At 49.6% G+C, this 24,553-nt stretch overlaps 8 protein-coding genes across 8 annotated transcripts; 5 read left to right on the top strand and 3 right to left on the bottom strand.

Moving 5' to 3' along the window:
- Positions 1-1,509: 1,509 nt before the first annotated feature.
- On the top strand, positions 1,510-3,368 carry nimT (putative tyrosine protein phosphatase MIH1; the record flags this gene model as incomplete). Its single annotated transcript, XM_057177843.1, has 4 exons — positions 1,510-1,757; positions 1,838-1,905; positions 1,961-2,192; positions 2,255-3,368. 4 exons carry the CDS (start codon positions 1,510-1,512, stop codon positions 3,366-3,368), a joined length of 1,662 nt encoding a protein of 553 aa, XP_057029587.1.
- A 1,903-nt stretch (positions 3,369-5,271) lies between these two features.
- N7457_006799 (uncharacterized protein) lies at positions 5,272-5,739 on the top strand (the record flags this gene model as incomplete). Its single annotated transcript, XM_057177842.1, has 1 exon — positions 5,272-5,739. The coding sequence occupies one exon, from the start codon at positions 5,272-5,274 to the stop codon at positions 5,737-5,739; it is 468 nt and encodes a 155-aa protein (XP_057029586.1).
- Positions 5,740-6,730: 991 nt separating this feature from the next.
- Positions 6,731-8,105, top strand: N7457_006798 (uncharacterized protein; the record flags this gene model as incomplete). The annotated part of the gene is made up of 2 exons (XM_057177841.1): positions 6,731-6,810; positions 6,884-8,105. 2 exons carry the CDS (start codon positions 6,731-6,733, stop codon positions 8,103-8,105), a joined length of 1,302 nt encoding a protein of 433 aa, XP_057029585.1.
- Positions 8,106-8,732: 627 nt separating this feature from the next.
- On the bottom strand, positions 8,733-10,513 carry N7457_006797 (CwfJ domain protein; the record flags this gene model as incomplete). Its single annotated transcript, XM_057177840.1, has 2 exons — positions 8,733-10,446; positions 10,500-10,513. 2 exons carry the CDS (start codon positions 10,511-10,513, stop codon positions 8,733-8,735), a joined length of 1,728 nt encoding a protein of 575 aa, XP_057029584.1.
- Positions 10,514-10,875: 362 nt separating this feature from the next.
- On the top strand, positions 10,876-18,729 carry N7457_006796 (uncharacterized protein; the record flags this gene model as incomplete). Its single annotated transcript, XM_057177839.1, has 1 exon — positions 10,876-18,729. The coding sequence occupies one exon, from the start codon at positions 10,876-10,878 to the stop codon at positions 18,727-18,729; it is 7,854 nt and encodes a 2,617-aa protein (XP_057029583.1).
- A 437-nt stretch (positions 18,730-19,166) lies between these two features.
- On the bottom strand, positions 19,167-19,772 carry N7457_006795 (DNL-type zinc finger protein; the record flags this gene model as incomplete). Its single annotated transcript, XM_057177838.1, has 1 exon — positions 19,167-19,772. The coding sequence occupies one exon, from the start codon at positions 19,770-19,772 to the stop codon at positions 19,167-19,169; it is 606 nt and encodes a 201-aa protein (XP_057029582.1).
- A 262-nt stretch (positions 19,773-20,034) lies between these two features.
- Positions 20,035-22,668, top strand: N7457_006794 (cullin family protein; the record flags this gene model as incomplete). Its single annotated transcript, XM_057177837.1, has 4 exons — positions 20,035-20,079; positions 20,132-20,515; positions 20,570-22,443; positions 22,497-22,668. 4 exons carry the CDS (start codon positions 20,035-20,037, stop codon positions 22,666-22,668), a joined length of 2,475 nt encoding a protein of 824 aa, XP_057029581.1.
- Positions 22,669-23,157: 489 nt separating this feature from the next.
- Positions 23,158-24,034, bottom strand: sld5 (putative GINS DNA replication complex subunit Sld5; the record flags this gene model as incomplete). The annotated part of the gene is made up of 2 exons (XM_057177836.1): positions 23,158-23,787; positions 23,858-24,034. 2 exons carry the CDS (start codon positions 24,032-24,034, stop codon positions 23,158-23,160), a joined length of 807 nt encoding a protein of 268 aa, XP_057029580.1.
- Between the last annotated feature and the right edge of the window lie 519 nt (positions 24,035-24,553).

Here is a 24,553-nt window from a genome sequence, read left to right as displayed (position 1 = left end):
GTCCCGTTGCCGAGTCATTCCCGTCTCTGGTGCTTGTCTGTCGTGACGTTGAGAGCAATAAAAGAAGCTCTGCATACTCCGTATTCCCATTAGTTCCATCGACGGTCCCTTGCTTCATATCACTTGCAGCAACAGCTTTAATTTTTTTCCGACGTGGACGAAAGTGGAGATCGCATTAGACTCGATCTCTTCCGTTCGTTTTCCTTTCCTTGTTCCTTTTTTCCCTTTTTTCTTTCTTCTTTTGTTGGGGTCTTGTTTTTTTGGAAATTTCATTTTCAGCTTCGACGGCACACACGGGAAAGACGAAAAAGAATTTTTTTTTTTTTCGGTGGATACAATTGCGTACAGAAGAACCGTGGAAGCAGAGAAGAGGAGCAGATTGGCTACCTCGATACCTAGGTCTAGGACCAGATTCCCCATAACAGAAAAAAAAGCGAGTAAAATACCTGACAACGTAGGGACTTTGGTGCAAAGGGCGTGATGGGCTCTGATAGGCGCTGGGTTGCTGCGGCAAGGGAGCCCCGGCAACGAGAAAAAAAACGCCCCAAAAAAAGAAAAAGCCCCTAGCCAGAGTATGGAGTGTCTATCTTTTACTCTCTGCGTCTTCTGTGCATACCGCAGAAGATCGTACCTGGTTTCCTCCACAGTTTCTAAACTGGTTTTAATTAATGTAGGCCATTTGGACGATTTGCATAATGTTCCTTATAGGGACAGCCACTAGCTGTTTTGATGCTCCATACCTCCCATTTACCTCGATTACCTTGCTATTTGACCTCCATTTATCTCCAAATTGAAACCCCCGTCCCAAACTAAGCCAAATCTGACCTGGATTTTGGGCCGAATATTAAATTCCCGGTCATTACGAGAAATCGCAGTATTACCGTCAGTACTGTACATCCCGGAGATCCTCCCCACCTGCGTTGCCCATTGCAACAAGCCCATCCCTTCAGCTTCACCAGTTCTTTCTTCAAACCGCTCTGTTCCTGCTTTTCTTTTCTTTTCTCTCTCATACTTTCTGTCGACATTCTTTCGACAACTAGGAGTTCAACCTTCTAAGCTTTGTTCTGTGCCCGGTTCTGAGACTACCTGGATCTTCCCCTCCTGCAGCACCCACGAGCTCCCCCCCCCAACCCCTCCAATCACAGCCGACATATTGACCTCCAAATCCTCCGAACTCTTGCCATGGCTCTCTAAGCTTCCTTGCCAGCACAATACAATTCTCACCGTTGGTGGTTAGGGTCTGGGACCTTGGACCTTTTTTTTTCTTCCTTTTTTTTTCTGTGGCGGACTGGTTGTCACGGCGATCGTGGGGACCCATAACGTTGAAATTGCAAACGTGGAGACGTGCATCGAGACACAACTTTTTTGGACCTCATTGTAGGACCTAGTGCTGGGTAAACTTGCTTGGCAAGGCTTTGAGTGCCACTGTTCCGTCTATTCCATCCGTTACCTCTCTTGAACGAACTGTACAACGTTAGCGTCTGGCCCAGTTGCAATTTGTGACCGGACATGGAGCACTCTTCACCTCTGGCTGCAATGCAGCCTCCTTCGGTTATGTTTGGTCATTGCTTTCGTTCTGAGGCTTCGACATCGTATTCCTTGGGCCCAATGTCTGGATTTGGTGCGAACCCTTTCAATTTCAAGGAATTGTCTATGAAGAAGTCGGGTTCGGACTACTTCAGCAAGTCCATTCGGGGATCTTCACCCACTGCCAGTCTGGCTGCCGATCTTTCCCAAAACTTTCATATCGACCAGAGGTATGTGCCTTGCCAGACGTTTCCCGAGGCCTTTGTTTCAAAGTGTCAAAGGAACAAAGCTGTACTAACTCTATATTTAGTCCGCAACTAGCCACACCTCGGCGGTCTTTGTTCACAGCCAGCATGCTCAGCCAAGCCAGCGGACATGGTAAGAAACCAAGCCCTCGGTGCTAGAGTGCACCAGTTGCTGATCTTGCTTATAGACGATGTGATGACCACCCCACCGCTTCCGGCGTCTTCACCAGCTCCGGCTATGGACCTGATGGACATGTCGCCGTTACCTCACAAACCGGCGTTCTTCGTTGCTGCAGAGATTGAACTCCAGTCTCCTACCCCCGGGGGAGCCCGATGGAATCGCCATTGGCATCTCCATTGCCCAGTCCTTTGCAGGCATCTCCAATGGAATCGCCTTTATGCCCTCCGGAGTAAGTGCACGTGACTGTCAGCCAGCCACTGAATGAGCTGAGGTTTGGCTAACACGGAGTTCCAATCGACAGGAGAAAACGGCCTACGTTCCTGCGTCCTAATCTGGCCCGCAGCAAGGCTCAGTCCTTCCAGCTTGGAATGACCCGGCCGGCACCGGAGAGCAAAGCCCCGCCGTTTCGCTTTGGAACCGGAGCCAAGACGTCTCTCAGCACATCTACTTCCCTGGAGGACATGTTTGGTGACTCGCCTCCTCGTGAGCGACCCATCTCTCGCAACAGCTCATCAACCCACCTGGCCCCGCCCCGTATGCGGCCGTCACTTCACCATGCCCGCAGCAACGGCTCTCCCGCCCCAAACTCAATCCGCAAACCGTCTCATTCTTTGATGCGCCCACGCAAGCAGTGTCGGCGATCGTTGAGCATGTTTGAGCACCCAGCAGATATTCTTGCCGATAAAGAGGCCAAGGTAGCGACAAATACACCCGTCCAGTCCATCAGTGACATTTCGAGTCCGCCCAGCATGAAGCTGCCTCACTTCATCCCTGAGGATCGCGCGGACTCTCTACCTCGCATCGACAAGAGCACTCTCCTGGAACTCATGGATGGCAAGTTCAGCGATCAGTTCGATAAAATTTTGATCATTGACTGCCGCTTCGAGTATGAATACGAAGGCGGTCATATCAACGGCGCTTTGAACTACAACGACAAGGACCGTCTGGCTGGTGAACTGTTTAGTACCCCTCAGGCTCGCACAGCGCTCGTTTTGCACTGCGAGTACTCTGCCCACCGCGCTCCCATCATGGCCAAATATCTTCGTCATCAAGATCGCGCCATCAACGTTGACACATACCCCAACCTCACATACCCAGATATGTACATTCTCGATGGTGGATACAGCTCGTTCTTCGCTGAACACCGTTCCTTCTGTTTCCCTCAGAACTACGTTGAAATGAGCGCCAAGGAGCATGAATTCGCCTGTGAGCGTGGACTTGGCAAGGTCAAACAGCGCTCCAAGCTGAATCGGGCCCAGACCTTCGCCTTCGGTGAACAGTCTCCCCAAATGGAGGACAGTCCAACAGGGCGTTGCCGTCTTGGAGACAACGAGCGAAACCGCTACCTCAGTTCCCCTTTCTCCCAAAGTCCAGTCCCGGCCCGGACACCCGGCCGCCGGATGCTTTCATACTAAACTAACCCACCACTACCCTTCGTTTGGTAGTTCGCACGGCCTTGCATATGTTTCCTTTTTATTCTCCTTTTTTCTCCTCTTGTTTATGGAGCGCGGTGTTTGTGGATGATGCATTTTCAGATCCTTTATGGCGGATTTCTCTTTTTTGCTTCTCTACCAAGCTCTATCTTTCCCTTTTTGCCTCTCCCCTACTCGGGTTGTGCAGAGATCTGATCTGTGTTGGTGTCAGTGCTGGACTACACACTGCGCCACTCACCTTTTCTCTACCTCTTTGATACCAGCAATTGGCATCGTCCTCTCCTTCGCAGACCCTCCTCATCCAAGGTCTTTGCTTCCATTTTCCAATTTTTTTTTTTACTTGGCAGAACCCATGTCTGTCACATCTTGTTATGACCGTCCCCCACCATCTTCTCTGGGCAACTCACTCTCGCGATCCGTCCGATTCTCGAGTGGCCTCATTTCATATGTCTATTTACGATCCCGCAACTTCGCACCTGAAAATGCGCATGAAGACGCTTCGGCCTACCATCGCCGACTTTCCAATTTCTGATATTTCCCAATGGGGCTTTTCCGCGAGAAAAAAAAAACAATACCCCCTGGACGACTTCTATCGAACATTCTCCTCGCGACACCTTGGCATCTCCTTTTCTCTACGAACATTCGTTTGACCATATCAACGCCCTTTAATTGACCATGCGGCCTTTTCTCTGTACAGTTTTTGTTTTCTACCGTGGAATCAGCGATATTCCTCGCTGTGTCGGATTCGCATTTCGATGCTTGACGCTATTCCACTCGCAAACCGCTTCTCTCAGTCATTGCAAACAGCATTTGTATTTGAATGCATTGTCCAACGCTAGGATTCCCTCATCGAACAGTTTGGGATAGTGCGGAGGCTCTCTTTAATATTGCATCATGGCTGTGCAGCTGTACATACTGAGAATTCCCTCTGGGAATTTCTCCCTGGATGTTTCGCCTCGAGATTTAATGGGTCTGGAAAGGGTAATTGGAGGAGACACCAGTCCACAAATGTTTGATTTCCCTTTGTGAGAATGAAAGAAACAAAAAATCTCAATAATTCCCTCCGTTAATATGGTAGACACGTATCATCTTCACTCCGTAAACATTCCCTAAATCACGAGAGATCGCCAAACGGTGGACTCGATTAATGAAGATTGTCGTTGGCCGTCTCCCGCGGGAATGTGATAGGTGGAGGGGAAACATATGGGTTCGATGTCAACCCTTACTCAACTCTCAGTGTTTCAGCCATTTCTTCGTCTCATCTCTCTTCTTCCCCGAGACAAGCAGCGCTTGTCTCGCTGTGTCATTCATTTTGAAACATTGCGCTTCCTCGTTGGCCCTGGATCTCACACATACACGCGCACACACACACTCTCTCTCTCTCTATTCGGCAATTCGGTCTATTTTGGTCACTTGCTGCCTGTCGTTTTTAATCCTCATTTTCGAACTCGCTGATCTACGCCTTCGCTCAACAAATATCGCATCCATTCGCTGAAACGAGTCAATGCTGTGTGGCCTTTGCATCTATCGTCGCTACACTCGCACATCCGCGCCCCGCTCTCTCGCTACCCCGGACCCAGGGCTCACCATTATACCTCGTTTGTCGCATGCGCTACAGTTTACCTGTACTTTCGAACCGCATCTCATATCGATCGCATTGGTCTAGAGGGAATTGCACGCAGCTGTTCTGCAGCTATCATTGGCAATCGGATGAATCCCCCTCTATCGCTCCACGGACCCGCTATCCCTTTCCAATATGAGTCCGCCAAATACAGTCCCTCCGCAAAAGTTTCCGTACGGTCGGGGGTCCACACCCGCGTTTTTCGCGAATAATTACATTTTTGACCCGCGTCTTCTCCCAACCCATGGTTTTTAAAAATTCACCATGGTTCCCAGGACCCCTCTACGTCCTATTAATTCTAATAGGATAAAGGGAAATGAGCTATCTCCCTATCTCCGGGGTCAGATCTTTGGTCAAGCCCAGCTAGGCCTGTCAATCGCGAAAATTGCCCAGCACTTCAGTTTATCCAAATCCACAATTCAGTATACCCTCGAGAAAGAACCTCTCCGACACGAAGGCAATAATCAAAACCGCGTCGGTCGCCCCTCGATTTTATCAGCAGATGACCGTTCTATGGTTATTCGATTGATTCGAAACGATCCCTTTATTACCTATCAAGAAATCCGCGAACAAAGTGGCTTAACTGCTTCCGACGATACCCTTCTTCGAATGGTCAAAGCCTCGGGCTACGGACATTGGAAAGCGAAAAAAAGACTATATTTAAAACCGGAACACGCCGAGCTACGCCTTAATTGGGCTTTGGAGCGACGAAATTGGACGTGGGATGACTAGAAGAAGATTGTTTAGTCCGATGAATGCTCTATTAAAATCGGGAAAGGGAAGCGTTACCGTTAGGTCTTTTTCATCAACCACCGAAATAAAAAATGGAAAAAAGAACATATTACCACATACTCGAAGTCGAAAAATATCTCAATTATGATTTAGGGAGCAATATTCGGTGGTGGTTGCTCCGATTTATTCCAAATGAATCGTGACTCGGAGTCAGCACGCAACGGATACTCAAGGTTCTCGTATCGCGAGGTTCTCGAGGAGAATTTACCCCAAATTTGTATGGATTCGACGCGAATCTTTATGCACGATAATGCTCCAATCCATACTGCGCATATTATTCGTGATTGGTTGTGGGAGAATGGAATTGAGACGATGGTGTGGCCGCCGTACTCACCTGATTTGAACCCTATTGAACATGCATGGGCAAAACTTAAAGAAATGATCGACCGCCTTGATCCGGACCTTGATAAATTTGAAGGTCCCAAAGAAGATCTGATTCATCATTTCGAAGAGTTAATTCATGCTGCATGGGCGATGCTAGGCCAGGATTACTTTGATGGGTTGATTTCGAGCATGGGGCGCAGGGTTGAGGCAGTAATTGAGGCAAATGGGTGGTATACTAAATATTAAAAATATAAATTAAATACTATGTCCAATTGCCTATCTAATATATATTTTTATATAATTTTACTATATAAATTGGGGGTATAGTATTTAATTGAAGTTAGCAGGTTCGATTTGCTAAAATCAAAAATGGGAGATATATATTTGATGGGGTGCGGGTCGTACGGAAACTTTTGCGGTAGAACTGTATAACACTGTGGGCCCGAGATACCGCGAGTGATCTCCAGTCGGTTCCATCGACCTTTTCCAGTTGGGACAAATGTATGACCGAATCTTATTGCAAGTAAGTTTGTGCTTGGGGAGGGGACATGCGCTCCCCATTTGCGCTCCCCATTTGCGCTCCCCATTTGCGCCCCAATTCAAGACCATGCTAATCCATCGGCGCAAGGTGGCCCGTCATCGTTGGTATCATCGTTGGTTCTGTGATTCTGCTCGCCGTGTTAGCATGTATCTTCAATTGCCTCTGTTGCGGCTACCAATGCTGCAAGTGTTGCTGTAGTTGTTGCTGTCCGTCAGGCAGACGCAGAAACAAAACGCCCAAGCACTTTGACGACCCTCCGTTCCACCAACACCCACCACACGCTCCCAACCCGGTTTATCAAGCGCCCCCGGCTCCACCGGTTTACCGTAGTGAGCAACCGAATGCGCCCTCCTTCCGTGATGCGCAGCTGACTGCGCGGTTTGATGCGCCGAAGTCCCCTGCCGCTCATATTAATGAGGATGCCCTGCCCGAGATGCCAACATGGGCTGGAGCTGTCGACAAGCATGTTGAAGACCTCAATCATCGTGACGACGTGGAAATGGAGCCATTGAATCCGCCGGACCGGAAGCAGGGTGCTGGTGCCCCTGGCGCCCCTTACTCAGGCTATTCGCCTAATCCAGCCATCACGGCAGTAGGATACCGAGGCTTCGCGCCTACAGATTCATATGCGCGCCGCTCCCCTGGTCCGAGTGCTGCATTGAATCCCATGCAAGACCCATATGCTCGACGTTCGCCCGGCGTGTCTTCCCCTGGAGTAGCCATTGATCCCTATGGGAGAAGATCACCAGGCCCGGCCGCGTCACTCAATGCTGCGCAGGATCCATACGGACGATCGCCTGGCCCAGCAGCCTTGGCTCCTACTCAAGATCCCTATGAACGGCGTTCGCCCGGGATATCAGTCCCAGTCGCCACGGTTGATGCCTATGGAAGACGGTCTCCAGGCCCATCGGCCTCTTATGGAACCAGAGTGCAAGACCCGTACGCCCCGCATCCCCCAGGCCTCACATCGCCCGCCGGGGCCCCCGTCCACAATCCCTATGACCAGCAACAATACCAAGACTCATACGACGACCACTCTCCCGCTGGAGGGAATGGCTATCACGCCGTGACAACACCCTCACCCGCAGCAGCATACAAACCACACACGAACTACAGCCCGGTGCCAATGGCCTTCTCCCCATCCTCAGAATTAGACCACTCTACAGGCACAAACCCAACACCAGGCTTCCAGCGCCAAGCCTCATTCGGCTCCAGCCAGTATCCGCCAACATACACCTCCCAGCCTTCATACCGCGCCTTTTCCCCAGGTGCTGCTACTACTTCTTCTCCTCCGGCTTTCTCTACCCCCTCGCCCTCAGAGTACAATACCTATAACCCTCACGCCAATATCACTCCTATCCCTGAGCCCGACAACTCCAGACCTCCAAGTCTGTTGCAAAGCGGTAAAAAGCCTACTGCCAATGCTTCCAGCAACTTTTGAGTATAAGCTTCGTCGATCGAGGCCGTTTCATGAACCAAACGACTATTTCTTCTCTCTTATTTCCTCTTTCCCCTTCCACTTCTCTTTCTGCATTTTTGATACCATTATTTGGCTGTATTTGTCTTTTGTCCCGCTCACTTCACATACGAAGTTTCTTATTTCTCTTCCTCTCACCTCACTTGAATCTTCTAGCATTCTCAAGTTGACTTGTGTGATATTTGTACCTGCCACGAGGGATCGCAAGTGTAGATCAAGTCCATCGCATTGTCTTAGGTACGCATTTGAGTTGTGCTCCTGGCTTGTCTAGCAATGAGGCAAATCCATGTATTCAGATCGGGACGCATGGGCTTGGCTCTGTATGACCTTGATGTCTTGATCTCGCCAATACTAGTTGTAGGTACTTAGGGGGTCGATCAGGGTTCAGTCCTTCGGGGTCTGCTGTCTGCCTAATATTCATATATATATATTTCTTGCTGTTTCGGATACTTGGCTCCAAAAATAGATTCATTCGTCACATTTAATCGTACAAGACAAGAGGCACTCTGGAGAAAGAACTCACGACCACCATGCCACACATTTGTCATGTATGAACTAGGAAAGCGCAAAAAGAGACTTGCCACGTAATGTTCACTCCTCCATCTCCATGGTGAAATCATGTTTTTTGAAAGCCTCCTTAAAAGCATCTGTATCCTTTGTTTCCTCCTCCTCCGTCTGCGTGCAATCCTTCCAATCAAGGCGCTGATCCAATAAAAGTAACTTGCCCATGACACGACGACCAAACTGCAAATCGAACCGGTTATTGGGCTGGATCGGTAACATAGTTATCTTCTCTTCCCCGGATTCAGTCTTGTAAACGCCTTTGTGGCTAGGTGCAGACCACATATCAGATTCACCTGCAGCTTCAGTCTCACTGCTGTGCGCAGGCGTCCAGATAAAAGCGCGGAAATAATCGTCCATATTGTGCTTGTCAATTTGGTCGCGGGAGGGCACAGTCCTGAACTTCTCGTACCCCAGATTTGCGGCTTCAGTCTGGAATGCAGCTTCCACAAGCCGTTTCCGGATCTTTTCCACTGGCATAGGGAGAAATTGCCAGTGCGTATGAATACCGCCCGAGCGGCTCACTTCCCAGGTTACGGCGCCGAGCTTGCCTCCCGATCGCTCGTTCAGCATCTGGTGTAAGGATTCGCGGTACCGCTGCATCTCGGCGAAAGTTGAGGCTCGGGTTGCTGGATCGAAAATAAGGTCGATTGTCGGGGTGTGTTCGAAGGGGATGATGAGCATATGGCCGGGGAAGCCTAGAGAAGGGTAGAAACTGCTGGATGGCAAGGGTCCCTTCGCAGTGGTAATGTAGCTGTCGTTACCGATTGACGCCACGAGATGGGTGGCGATGTTGGGATTTGAGAGGCAGAAGAAACACTGCTCTGGACCTGGCGGGGGAGCGCGTTGTTTATGTCGGCGCTTGTGTCCCGGATCTCTCTCTCCGTCGGAGGGAGCAAAGCGCTGAAATGATTCTTTTTGACTCGGTAGCATTTTGCGCTTGCTTTGTGCGGCCGACCAAGGGCATATGGTGCAGCCTACAGGGATACTAGCTGGGGGGATTGCTGTTGGGTCCAAGTTGAAGGCATACAACGCATCTTTTCTTGAACCAAAGGACGGCAATGAGATGAAACGAGTGGTTTGGTAACCATCTTGGCCCTCCTCCGTTGGCATATAAAAGAAAGGTTCACGCTCGAAGAAACCATCATCTGACCGAGAAAAGTGGTACCGGGGTTTCAAGGTCGCGCAGACATCAGCAAGGCACTGTAATTCAGACGGCACAGTACTCTCATCTCCAGACACAATCTGGCTAGATCCTAGACGGACATCTTTAGGCCACTGATTGGTAATGAGAATGTCGGTTTTGTGAATTCCGAACAGTGCACGAGCATCAGATTCACTGTAGCTCGGCTGGAATTTGCCACTGGCATTGCTCTCAGGTTTGGATCGTCCCTCTACCTCTCCCATATTTCCACCAAGAGCAACAATGCGGATACCCTCAGTAGTCTTCAGAGTTCCTCGCTTTCCTAGAAAGAATAGGTTGGAGCATACTTCATCATTTGCTTCAATCTTTTCGACCACTTGAGGGGGAAGTGGTCGGTTGCCCAGGGTAAAGTAGGTTGGACATGGCACAGTAATATTTCCCTGTATCAGGGCAGTGATCTCTTCGAGTTCATTTTGAGTTGAGCCGTCGCCAAAGAGATCACCGACAATGATTGCGAAGGAGAAATTCTGCTTTGGCTGTAACTTAGCTAGCTTGGCGAACACGGGCCGAATTTGGCCATTTAAGCTGCCAATGACAATGCTATATATTGGTTCAGTTACCAGAACACATGCAAAATGCATGATGAAACTTACCACTTGACGACCATTTCTGGGGCCTTTCCCAGTGGGAGACCGAATTTGGCACAGGGGATACTGCGAGGTGATGAGGACGTGGTGGAAATCAAAAGCGCAAGAAATACGGAACTTCCAAGATATCCCACACTCCGAAAATATCCACGATTGCCACTTAAAAATTAGATATGTCCGACTACGTGCAGGATAGAACATCCCGGGTCTCCAAAGAAGAAGGAGCTTGGGCCATCCTTATCAGCACGTGATGTACTTTGATACCGAGCGGAATAAGGAAGTCCCGATCCGATGAACTTTTTTGTATTCCATGCTGATCAGACAGAAAAAAAAGTGACCAGTACCTTTCTCACGAACAGTGCTGCTCGTCAGACCCGTCAAGATGGTGGGAACAGGCTCAAAAGCAAAGCCTGTGAGGCGCCTGAAAACGGGCACCGAAACCACAAAAAACCATCGGTTCGAGCCATTTTCACAGCGCATCACGAAGCTCAAAATCGATCCGATCCACCGCGTGCGCCGCGCCAGTTTTGGCGAAGATGAAGACGAAACATCCTCTTATTTCCGATCGGCGCTCGATCACTGGTTCGAAATGAACCTTTCAGACAACTTCACACAATTTGTACGGCGTGTGAATCCTCTTTCCGAGAGCTTTGCGCAAGTTCTGTACCACGAGGAAAAGATTATGGGTCTACTGGTGGAATTCATCGAGAAGAGGGATCAGCTCTCTATGGAACCATTACTGAGTTTACTTGCACAATTTGCCCGGGATATGGGCGTCAAATTTGAAAAGCATTTTGCTACCGCAGTGACACTGGTGTCGTCTGTTGCAGCAACGCATGCCGATATTGAGGTCGTTGAATGGAGTTTCACATGTCTTGCGTGGATCTTCAAATTCCTATCTCGCTTGTTAGTGCCAGATTTGCGACAATTGTTGGGTATCATGACTCCATATCTCGGTAAAGAGCGACAGAAGCCATTTGTGGCGAGGTTCGCTGCTGAGTCAATGTCATTCCTTATTCGAAAGGCCGGTCTTGTTTATTACAAGAACAAAGCGCCCCTTGAGATCGCCGTCTCGTTCCTCTTCAACGACATCTCAAAAGCTGCCGAAGATAACAAGGATACCGAGAACTACAGGGAAGGACTAATGACCATGTTCTCTGATGCTATTAGGGGTGTCAACAATGGGCTTCACTCCAATGGCATGGATATCCTCAATTGTGTTCTGAATCAGATGCCGCCGACCATTGAAAGCCAAAATGATCCCGCGGAAGTTATATATGGTCTGCTTGTCAGCCTTGTGCACGCCACTACTCCCGATACCTTCGGCCCTATTCTCGACACAGTTAAGGCTTATATTGAAGATCGTTCAAAATTAACACCGAATCCAAATCTCTCAGAGTGCTGTCGGATAATGTTTCTGCTTGTGGCAACTCGCAAGGGTGTCCGAATCCAAAATTGGAAAATGGTCCACCAGATCCAACTATCTCTGCTTCAGCAGGTGTCAGCATCTGATGTGTCATCAGCGACAATATCACAACTCCTGACAAGCGTCGCATATGCCTTTCAAATGTCTCCAATGGACGAGTTGCTGCCGTTCCTTCGCTCTATTATGGACCTGGTGACCATCGGCCCGCTTTCGAAATATTTCTTATTCTTCTGTACAACATTCTCAGAGTGGGGGTCAGAGCGATTCCAGAGTCTGCTTCTCTCGCCTTTCCAAAAGTTCATCAACTCATCGTGGCAAAAGTCAGAGTGGGAGACTTGTTTCACCCTGCTTCGCCTGCATCAGGCTGGCTGCATTACGCCCGAAGCCTCACAATCTGGCTATATCTCCTGCCCAGATGCCTTTAAATCACGTATAACTGATTCATTGGAGTACCCTACTAAGGACGAAGCTTTCTTAAATGCGCTGGTAAAGCTTCCAGCCGCGATTTCCTTGTTTGCAGATTCTGCTACCTTAGACAAGATGGTTTCCAAGTTGCATAGTAATCTTCTCTCAGCTCTCCAAGATGGTGCAGCTGAAGGCACAGATGGCCATGCTAAGGGGCTGGTATTCTTCCTTGGCCAAGGATTCAAAACGTACGTCGAACTCGCCAACAAAGTCGGAGAGCTGGATTCAAGTCTCTTGAAACCGATCATCGCGACTGCCACAAAATTCTCCCGCCTGCCAGTCTTTTTGGAGGGTGCACTTGCTTTCATCTCCTCTCTCCCAGAGGATGCAGACCTTGAACATCCCACCCTCGAAGCCTTTGCTCAAGATTTGATTGTGAATCTGGCGAGCCCGTCGCATAGACTGAGACTAGTCTCCCTTCAGATCCTTCGGGAATTGATTGTTCGCATTGCGAAAGACGAACCTTCGCCTGTGGAATTGGCCATCGAAGTGGAGAAAAGCCCACTGACAATGGACTCTGTGAGAACCATCTCCATGCACATTCGAAAACTCGCCATTCTCTACCCTCAAATCGCCCACCGCAGATGGATGGCCACCCTGATCCCTTACTTTTGCTTTGGCTTGTTCTCGAAGAAGTTGGCTCCACTCTGGGATGACTCTGCTGCTGCCTTGAAGACTATTAGTGAAAACCCACAGGGTGAGAAGATCGTGTCCGACTTGTCCATCCAGTGGCTATCAGAGAGGGATACCAATGCCCCCAGCGACGTCCCAACGGAAGATGATGAGAGCTCTTTTGTCAAGAGCCACTTCCAGTGTTACAATGTTGTGAAGGTTGAAAAGGTTCTCGCTGCCAACACCAAGAGTACTGAAGATCCATATCATGTTCTGTCTCAACAATTCCAACAGGACCACACTGTCGCAGATATTCTTCCCAATTGCCCGCGAACCCATGCACTTCGTGTTCTGAATGCTGCACCGGGCGTTGCCGAAAAACGCTCCCGCCAGATCGTGCCGTTGTTCTTATCTTGGGCATTACGTGATGACCAAGATGATGCGCCTCCAACTGGCGAGGCGAAGGTTGAAGACGTTGAAACTGGTGATGCGCAGATTCGCTGGGGTTTCCGGGACCGATTGTCCATGCTTGCTCTATTTTCACGATTCCTCAACCCCATTGTCTTGTTCAAGGCACCCGAGGTCCATGCGGCAGTATTGGGACTCTTATGCCATGGTAACTCTGACCTGCAGAAGCATGCACTCAATGTCCTTTTCACTTGGAAAGATCCAAATGTGCTCCCTTATCAGGAGAATTTACTTAATATCCTGGACGAGGCCAGATTTAAGGACGAGCTTGCCGTGTTCGTGCACGTTGGCAGCGAAGACAGTCTCATCAAACAAGAGCATCGAGATGTTCTCATTCCCATACTTCTTCGACTACTGTATGGTCGGATGATTTCCAAGGCGGGCTCAGCCGCTGCTGGTCAAGCCGGTAGACGAAAGACCATTCTTCGAACCATCTCCCACCTCTCAGAGCACGACTTTGCAATTTTCATGCAGCTCTCCTTTGGTCCTCTTGCAGGCGTGCGTCTTATCAACGACAACAACGAATGCAACTCGAATGTCTTCCAGGAAGACCTGACGAGCCCGAAAAGACAATTGGGTCTGCTTAAGCTGATTGATACTGTCTTTGATACCCTCCAAACCCGTATGACTGAATTTGCTTCCCAGACCATGGATGTGGTTGTCTACTGTTTGGTGCGAGCATGCCGTGCCATTTACAATGAGGGTAGCGATCGCCCCAACGAACGCCTCTTGCCTGTGCTTCAAAACATCCGTTCGGAGTGTATACGCTGTCTAAATCTAGTCTTTTCGATTGTCCCGAACCACGATTGGACTCCCTACGTCCGCATCATCTTTAAAGAGATGATTGACAGCAGAATGGATCAGTTCCCTATCGAGACAGCCCAGGGCGTTTCGGGACTTCTACGATTGTTCCATGCTTGGGCCTCTGCTCCCAGGTCGGCCTTCTACTTGGTGCAGCACAACGACAAGGTCTTGACTAAGGTGATTGACTGTCTCGCTGTCGAGTCAGCCCGCGATGAAGTGAAGAACTTTGTCTTGGATGAGATTCTCGTGCCATTGGTCGAGCTGTCTACAGGCACAAAAATGCAGGAAACCGAAGAGATGCCTGACTTCTCCGCTGAGCAAATTAAATCCGAGGTCCTCTCGCCGTACCTGGACCATGCTTTGTCTCATCTTGGCCGTCTTCTCAAGAGAGGTCCCTCAAAACCTGTTCTCTACTCAGGAGTCAATGCTCTTTCTCTCATTGCGCCCTGTGTTGAATCTTCCAAGGAGACGGCTAGTCTTGTCAGTATTGCAACATATCTGCTTCGGCAACCTGCGGATCGTGTCAGTCCCAGAACCAAATCTGGACTGTTGAAGATCCTCGAGCACTTCTTGCCTTTGTGGGACCCCAAAGATGATCCCGAGCTTGCTCAACAAGTCTTCGAGGCAGTGTGCTCGATGTTCGATTATTTCAAGGATGATGCGAACAGAGAAGTACTGTCCCGGGTTTTTGCTGCCCTTGCTACCCACAACGAAAATCTCAAAGTGGTGGCCGACTTGTGTGCAGACCTGAACTCTCGCTCGGCAAGACGGCTTGAGCCTGATTATGCGAGACGTTTGCAGGCTTTCAGGACAGTTAGCGATGAATTGTCTCAAACTTTGAGCGCAAAGCAATGGAGACCTCTTCTCTATAACATGCTTTTCCATATGAGGGACGAAGATGAGCTTGCTATCCGATCTAGTGCCTCCTTCGGTTTGAGGCGATTCATCGATAGGGCGTCCACAGACCCAGATATAGAATTCGAAGCCCTCATTGATGATGTTCTTTTCCCTTCGTTACAGTACGGCATCCGGCAGAAATCTGAACTGATTCGCTCTGAAGTCGTCGCTGTCATTGGCTACTTTGTCAAACTCAACCCTACCAGACCCTCGGTGCAGGACATGCATGTGCTTCTTGTTGGCGATGATGAAGAGGCCTCCTTCTTTACCAACATCCTCCATATCCAACAACATCGCAGGCAGCGTGCATTGCGACGTCTGGCTGGAGATGCAGCCCATGGTAGCATTCAGGCATCAAATCTGGGCACCATTTTCATTCCGTTGATTGAGCATTTCGTCTTCGAGGATGCCCCTGATGAAAATGCCCACAACTTGATCGCCGAAGGTGTCGCGACCCTCGGCGCTCTTTCGGAGTGGTTGGAATGGGGCCAATTCCGAGCAAACTTCCGGAGGTATCGCAGCTACATGACAAGCAAGCCGGAGAAAGAGAAGAATATCCTCAGACTACTGGGCCGCATGTCCGATGCACTTTCCAGTGCAATGAAGCGGAAGAAGGGAACAGAAATACAGATCGAGAGTGATGCTGACAAGATGGATATTGTCGAGCAGCCCATGTGCACGCTCGCCAAGTCTGTTCCTTCTCTTGCGAAGGTTTCATCAGAATTGACCACGAATTTCATTCCTTTCCTGACCAAGTACATCCACCACAAGCAGGAGAAGGAAATGAGTATGCGTCTTCCAGCTTCGATCACTACTGTCAAGCTTCTGATGATTCTTCCCGAGGAGGAACTCGCTATCCGTCTCCCGCCGGTCCTCTTGGATGTCTGCACTACTCTGAAAAGTAAAGCCCAAGACTCCCGTGACACCGCGCGGAAAACACTGAATGAGCTTGCTCTCCTCCTGGGCCCTGTTTACTTCGGCTACATACTGAAGGAACTCCGCAATGTTCTTGCGCGAGGCTATCAACTTCATGTTCTTTCATTTACGGTTCATTCCATGCTTGTAACTACGACTGATCACTTCAAGCAAGGAGATTTGGATTATTGTTTGCAAGATCTGGTTGCAGTTGTGATGGATGATACCTTTGGTACAGTCGGCCAAGAAAAGGACGCCGAAGGATACACCAGCAAGATGGTAGAGGTGAAGAGCAGCAAGAGTTACGACTCGATGGAGCTTCTTGCGAAGATTTCAACTATCAGCCAATTGTCCAACCTAGTTAGGCCTCTGCAGGCACTTTTACGCGAAAAGCTCAACTCTAGCCTCGTCAAGAAGCTTGATGACCTTATGCGAAGGATCAGCATCGGTCTTTTGAGAAACCCTGATGCCGAAAGCCGCGATATGTTGGTCTTCTGTTACGAGGTCATCAAAGAGGCCTACCGAGACAATACCACAGAAGCGACTAAGGCTGCGCCCAAGACCAGATACGAGGAGCGCTTCTTGGTCAAATTGCAAGGAGCCAAGCGGGGCGAGAATAGGGGCACGACGTCTTCTCATGTTTATAAGCTGACCCGGTTCTCAATGGATGTGCTTCGTGCGATCCTGAACAAGTTCAATTCGCTGTTGACAGCTTCCAACTTATCGGGCTTCATCCCCATTATTGGTGATGCGCTTGTCCAAGCCCAAGAGGAAGTGAAGGTTTCTGCTCTCCGATTGCTATCTACGATTATCAAGCTTCCATTGCCAGAGATTGACGAGAACTCGCACGTCTATTTCACCGAGGCAGTCAAGCTTGTCAAGGAGTCTCCTAGCACCAACTCAGAGGCCGCGCAGGCCTCCTTGAAGTTGATTTCTTCCATGCTCCGTGAGAGAAAGGATACTAAGCTTCGTGACGGTCACCTTGCTTACCTGCTTAAGCGTCTGACTTCGGACATTGAAGAGCCAGATCGGCAAGGTGTAACCTTCAATTTCATCCGAGCCGTCATGTCCCGCAAGCTCGTCGTACCTGAAATGTACGAGCTTATGGACCATATCGCGACCATGATGGTGACGAACCAGACTCGCTCTGCCCGAGATCTTGCTCGAGGTACCTTCGTTCATTTCCTAATTGAGTACCCGCAGGCGAAGAGTCGCTGGACGAAGCAACTCGCATTCTTCGCAAAGAACTTAGACTACAAGCATCAGTCAGGACGACAGTCGGTTATGGAGGCGATGCACACGCTTCTCTCAAAGACCGGCCAAGAATTAGCTCAGGATATTATCAGCACCTTCTTCCTGCCCATTGTCCTTGCTATGGCGAACGATGAGTCGCCAGAGTGCCGCGAGCTGGCCGGTACATTGCTGGGAGAGTTCTACAATCGTGCAGATCGGGAGCAGATGAAGACAATGCTTACACCCCTTCGCTCGTGGTTAGAGCAAACTGACAACATGGCTCTCTGCAGTATTGGATTACAAGCCATGCGAATTTACTTTGAAGCCGAGCAAATCGACCAGGACAAACAGGCTCGCTTCGTCATCAATATCCTTCCTGGCTTAATGCAGCCGGTTCTAGATGATCACGAGAATGGCAATTGGGAAGCTCTTTACTTCGCCTTGCAGCTCTTCACAAAGCTTTGCAAGACGGCTTCCACTCTTGCACTAAGCCCGGAATGCAGTTCCATCTGGACGTCCGTCCAAGAATCCTTATTTTTCCCACACGCATGGGTGAAAACCTGCGCCGCCAACCTTGTGGGCTTGTGGCTGGCTGATCTGGCCAAGACAAATGCCCCTACCGGTTACGCTTCCATCCCTCTGGCTGGAAGCTCTGGTCTTGCCCTGGACAAGCCGGCCATGCTGCAGCTTCTTCGTGCCGGTCTGCGCAGTCTGCGTACCCCGGGGATTTCCGAAGAACTGGCCATGCAAAGTGTGCGCAACATCGTCTTCCTCGGCCGTTGCTGTTCCCATAATGGACTGGAACTTCCAAAGCTGGCAGGCGAGGATGTTGAATCCGAAGATGAAGATGACGATGGGGATGCTGGTAGTGAAGCTGAAGAGACAACGGAAGAAGTCAAGGTGGAACACAACAGATCTGCCATCCACTATATCTTCAAACAGATCTCCTCCCTTCTACGCCGGGAGACTATATCTGGCCGAGCAAACGCTCTCATCCCCAAAACAGCGTCCATCACGCTTCTCGCCGCGCTCATCCGCCATGTCGAGGTTGAGCAGATCCGTCCTTCCCTCCGCGTCATCCTCATTCCCCTTCAGCATCTGACGGATCCATCGATTCCGGCGCCACGCTCCTCGGATGAGACCTTCCAGAACACGTACAAATCACTCGTTTCCAACTGCCATGAGGTCTTGGATCTTCTCCAGAAAAAGCTCGGCACCACCGAGTACGTGGATCAAATTTCCAGGGTCCAAGCAGCTATCAAGGAACGCCGTGAAGGACGACGGGCCAAGCGTCGCATTGACGCTGTTGCCGACCCTGAGAAGTACGGACGTGAGAAGATGAAGAAGAACGAGCGGAAGAGAGACAAGCGCCGTGAGAAGGGCTTGGAGCACCGTGGAAAGAGACGCGGTTGGTAGACATCTAAAGAATTTGGCATCTATTTGCGTGTTTCATGAGATGGTGTTATTGGCATACTAAAAACCGAGGCGTTTGGATGGGATTTATTCTGGTACTTGCATTTGTATATACCTTTCAGAACAATTTGATATCTTCTGTACAAAAAATCGTCGCTACATAATCGTTCCCAGTATCTGAACCAAATTACACGATCAAGTGGTCTTTTGAAATTTAGTAGGGAGTCAATATTGACCCCTGTCAAAGTGATCCTGGATGTACATGGCCCCAAAGATATCCTTTCCTCATTGATGCTTGGATCCTGCCATGCTGAGAGTGGAGAGTCCGCCGTTCACCATACTATACAAGTCTGTCTATAAAGACAACAAAAGATAAACAAAATAAACAAAATAAATATCATCCTGATATGCTCCGAATCCACCAAGAAGATGTTATGAAATCAACCCGACTTCTCATCAGGCAATCCTAGTTGCTCCTTACCCTCCAAGTCGTAACTCTTCACAGTCCCATCATCCCAGAACTCTAGGTTGCCATCTGTATGACCATGAGTCAATGCCTGACCCTTTTCCTTCAGTAGATCTTCCAGAGTTGTCTTCTTATCGAAGAAAACACCCAGATGATCACTCATGACATGGCGCGATTGGCAGGAGGGACACTGGATAAGGACGGTTCCACGGTGGTAGCCTTGCTTGGACATTCGGTGGGCAGAGCGATGACCACATGGCTTGCAGGTGAAGACAATGCGATAGGCCTCCTCATTTTTGCGACGCTCCTCGTTTTGCGCTTCCCATTCAGCATTTCGCTCTGCTTCATTCAAAGGCGATTCGGTAAGAGGGCGAGGTGCGCTTGAGTTGTATCGACATTGAGGTTGGGTAAGGAGGCGTTGTGAGTGAGGAAGAGACGATGATGGGAGCACTGAGCGTCGATAAAGGGAGATTGTGGAGAGGAAACGTGAAGGTTGTATGCGGGAAATAGTAGTGTAGGATTGTGCTTGCGACACAAACGCATTCAATGGGCGGAGACCCTGCGAGGTGAAAGGACGCATTACGGTGGTAGTCCTTCAAAATGCTGGGAGTTCCCAAGGAAAGATGCAGTGAAGTTAGAGGAAATTAAATATCAACAAAGATTCCACTCAACGTGTTGAGAAAAGAAAAAGCTGGAATGACGATGCTCAGTCGGCGATAGTCGGAACTACAGATATTCCGGGTTGGCCTCCGCGGAGAGCGCAGTTCTCGAACTTCACAATTCCACTTTTCTAGGGTTCTCTGCTCATTTGCTCTATCAGAGTCTCTCAGTTGGCCTTCAAGATGGCAGCAATGAGGGCTCGTCACAAGATTCGAGCTCCCAAGAGGGTACGTCGACGCGGGGTCAACTCATGAAACTCCCCACTAACTATACTTGTAGGGTGTCTCCAAAAAGACCGAAGATTTCGATTCTATCTGGACAGACCTCTCGTCATTCTTGACTGGAATCAATACGAAAGAATATGCAGCTCTTGAATATGAAGATATCTATCGCCTCGCCTATAAGATCGTGTTGATGATGCGGGCCCCCGATCTTTACGAGAAAGTCAAACAACTGGAGCAGGACTGGCTTCAGACCAAAGTTCGAACCCTTGTCACAGATTCGATTTCTTCATCTCTTATACGTGCCCAAAAATCCACCGATACGCAAGATCAGTCCAGTGAGAGGAGGGAGGAGGGGGAGAAGTTCCTCACTGTTCTGAAAGTAGCTTGGGCTGATCATCAATTCGGCATGGGCATGGTTGCCGATGTTCTGCTATATATGGTAGGTTTCTTGCAATCTGGGGGTTCGGTGCGCATTCTCTAACGCCTTGCACAGGACCGTATGGTAAGAAGCCATGAACACCCACCCATCTACGTCGTCTGCATGTCGTTGTTCCGAGACCATATCATACGATCCCCTATCCGTGCCGGCTCTTCCCTGACTGTTATGGACATGCTTGAATCCACAATATTGTTTATGATTCAATTAGAACGTTCCGGGCATCTGATTGAGCGGCCGCTCATTCGACATTCCATCCAAATGTTGGAGGGCCTCTATGAAACCGTCACAGAGGAAGAGAACTCAAAGCTTTATCTGACTGTATTTGAGCCGGCCTTCCTCAATACAAGCAGGGAATTCTATCGTGCAGAAGGGCAACGGCTGTTGGAATTTGGAGATGCTACCACGTTCTGCCGCCTCGCAACCCAACGGATTACCGAGGAGCAGGAGCGATGCCGCTTCATGTTGTCGGCCACAACAGAGTCAAAGGTCCTTGAGCTGTTGGATGAGGAGCTCATCCGTGCCAATATTGACGAAGTCGTCAATCTCGAAGGAACCGGTGTTCGACACATGCTGGACCATGATCAGCTAGATGGGCTACGAAATGTGTACCTGCTCAATCAGAGGGTCGACAAGAAAAAACAAGCATTGACAAATTTAGTCAACAAGCGGATTGTGGAAATGGGCAAAGAAATCAATGCTTCCTCCATACTCCTACCACAAGCCCCGGCCCGGCCGACAGGGAAAGATGACAAAGGTGACAAAAGGACCGAGAAAGCAAAAGACAAGGAGAAGCCTCAGAATCAGCAAACAGTGTCCGCAATCCGTTGGGTAGACAACATTCTCGGCCTCAAGCGGAAATTCGATGGTATTTGGGAGAATGCATTCGCGTCCGATCAGGGGTTGCAGAGCTCAATCGGGGCGAGCTTTGCTGAATTTATCAATTTGAATCCGCGAAACTCCGAGTATTTGTCCCTTTTCTTTGACGAAAACTTGAAGAAGGGCATTAAGGGAAAGACGGAAAGCGAGGTTGATGTTCTTCTGGACAATGGCATAACACTGCTGCGCTATATCAAGGACAAGGATCTCTTTGAGTCCTATTACAAGAAACACTTATCACGTCGACTTCTGATGAAACGCTCTGCTAGCATGGATGCAGAAAGACAGATGATTTCCAAGATGAAGATGGAGGTCGGTAACCAGTTCACTCAGCGCATTGAGTCTATGTTTAAGGACATGACCATATCGGAAGACCTTACCAATAACTACAAGGATCACATTGCGCGCAACGGTGATCCCTATCAGAAACCAGTGGACTTGGAGGTCAACGTTCTCACCAGTACCATGTGGCCGATGGAGATCATGGCAAACACCAAAGAGGGAACACTCCAGCTTCCTTGTATTTTCCCGCGAGAGATTGATGCACTCAAACAAAGCTTCGAGAGGTTTTATCTGGACAAGCACAGTGGGCGCAAATTGTCGTGGCAAGCGAACATGGGTACAGGCGATCTTCGAGCCACTTTCATACGCCCCAATGGCAAAGTCCAACGCTACGAATTGAACGTCTCAACCCACGCCATGGTGATCCTACTGTTGTTCAATGATCTTCCAGATGGGGAGGATCTCACCTATGACGATATCAAAACTCGCACCCAGATCCCAGACCATGACCTTGTTCGCAACATGCAATCGCTCGCCGTTGCCCCGAAGACTCGAGTGCTGACGAAGAGCCCCATGAGTAAGGACGTGAAACCCACGGATAGATTCTCTTTCAATCATGAGTTCCACAGCCCCTTTGTGAAAGTGCGCATTGGGGTTGTCAGTGGCAGTGCCAACAAAGTTGAGAACCAAAACCAGCGCAAGGACACGGAATCAAAGATGAATGACGAGCGTAAGGGCAGCATCGAGGCTGCCATCGTCCGCATTATGAAGTATGATTTTCTATCTAATCCCGTATATGATCCGACCGGCTAACCTCTCCCAGACAACGAAAAACGCTTACGCACTCTCAACTAATGACCGAAACCCTTTCACAACTGTCTGCTCGCTTTGTTCCTGACGTCAACATGATCAAGCGGCGCATCGAGAGTCTGATCGACCGCGAATATCTCGAGCGAGTCTCCGAGGAGCCGCCCACGTATGGGTATGTCGCGTAGGCGTGGACTATCACAGCGGTCATGATTGTCTTCTGTCCAGTCTGCCCGATTTACTCGTTTATGTTTATCTTTCCCTTTTTACGATATCATGGTCCAATGTCCTCGCATCTCACCGGTTCCTTTTGGGGGTTGGCGCTTGTGTTTCTCTCTGAGTTTAGCGATTGGCGTCTTTTCGAGGGCGGGTTGAATGAGATGAAATGGTTATAGATCTCTTTCTTTTCTTTAAATAGCCGCTACACCAATATGAATCGCTCTGGTACGGCGTGGGTAGTATCTCGCAGGCATGATTTGACCAGACTCCTTTACTGGGACCTTAATAGCAGGTACCAAGTAAAGAATAAGAAGCCAAAGAGAATTATATACCATCATCATAAACGACAAACAACGCCGGTCCAGGTGCAGGTGAGAGCGAAAGCCGCTACTCCGCTATTAAGTCAAATACCAAACCCCCAAATCACTACTCAGTCAGTCCGAAACGATGGCTCGGGATCACAGCAACTCCACCTCTCCTCGTCCCCAAGCTCCCTTCACCCCTTCCCACCGGACAACCCAAACATCTCCCATCCGCATCGTAACCCCGGTCTCATCTCCATCCTCCTCCCCAACAACCACGGGAACCTCTGCCCCAAGACATCGAACAAAAACAACCTCCTTCAACTCTGGTCCTTGAATCATACTCGTGCCGCCGGCATTGTCGTCCAACCGCCTCAGCTGCCGCGGGAACGCTCCCATGAATGAGCCCGCGTAATGCCCCGCTAGAAGCGTTTGGTGGGCATGCAGGAAGGACGATTCCGGCTCAGAGAGCGGCGTCAGATCCGCCAAGGTTGAAATGTCTGGGACTGAGTCCTCGGGCTGCTGATTTGGGGTTTGGGATGAGGGGGTAGATTGTGTTTGTGAGGCGAAAGGGTCTTTGTTGCGCGAGGCGAGCAGGACCAGGTAGTGCATACTATATTTTGTTATTTTGGCTAGACGAACCCGCAGCAGACTGCGGACGATGTACTGTGTGCGGGCGAGGTCGGTTTGGAGGATTGAAAGGCGGAGATTGAGGTTTGGGTTGTGGGTGTGCGGTGTTGTTGGGACTGTGTCGGACGACGCGGCTAAATCTTCAATCGTTTCAATCTGTACGTGTCAGAAGAGTCTCCGATGAGTTCCCCGGGGGCAGTTTTCTATGTTGAATAGGGCTCTTTACCTGCATCCGCACGCGATCCATTATGCGCTCCATCAGCGGCGCCGGCCATGGTAGAACCTCCGAGACGGCGCGTTCTGCGACCCAAAATCGAGTGAGCAGCTGGTGGTCCAGTGCTGTAGACTCCGGACTGGCGCCTGAGCCGCGGTCGACGGACGCGAGAATGTCGTCGATATCCATTGGCTTTGGTTGTCGCAGGAAAATCCAGGGCGGAGCGGCGATTTCGGACGGAGATAGGCCCAAGGCACCAAGCAGCCTCCCCAAGTGGATATTTAACCTACAACCTTTCGAGGCGGATTTTACAAGAGTCCAGGGTTTCAATTTAACAAGCTCTATTTGAAGCAATACGATAGAGGCATTCTACCCCCTGATAATCGACCCCGATGTCCAAGTGAATCGGTTGGAGTAAATCGATTGTAAAACGTAGCTGGATTCTTGGGAATCAAGTCAATTCATTTGGCCAATATGTCATAAGAGTGAACAATGTACGAGAGAACCCAGAACTTCGCAAGCCGAGTCCCATTCTTTCAGGGAGTCCAAGTCGCAAACTGCTCAGCCCAGATTCACTCGACGGTGACATGAAAGCCGTGGGCATTAAATGTGTAAAATAAGAAAGCGTAAAACATCCACCCAGGCGGGTATTCGATCAAATCAAAAGAGGGGAATAAAAAAACATGCATGTTTCGCAGATGACAACGC

The sequence above is a fragment of the Penicillium paradoxum genome (genome assembly GCF_028828445.1).
Source record: "Penicillium paradoxum strain IBT 22861 chromosome Unknown utg000006l_segment0_segment0, whole genome shotgun sequence".
In the NCBI taxonomy this organism is placed as follows: Eukaryota; Fungi; Ascomycota; class Eurotiomycetes; order Eurotiales; family Aspergillaceae; genus Penicillium; species Penicillium paradoxum.
This window is presented reverse-complemented; position numbering and strand designations above follow the sequence as displayed.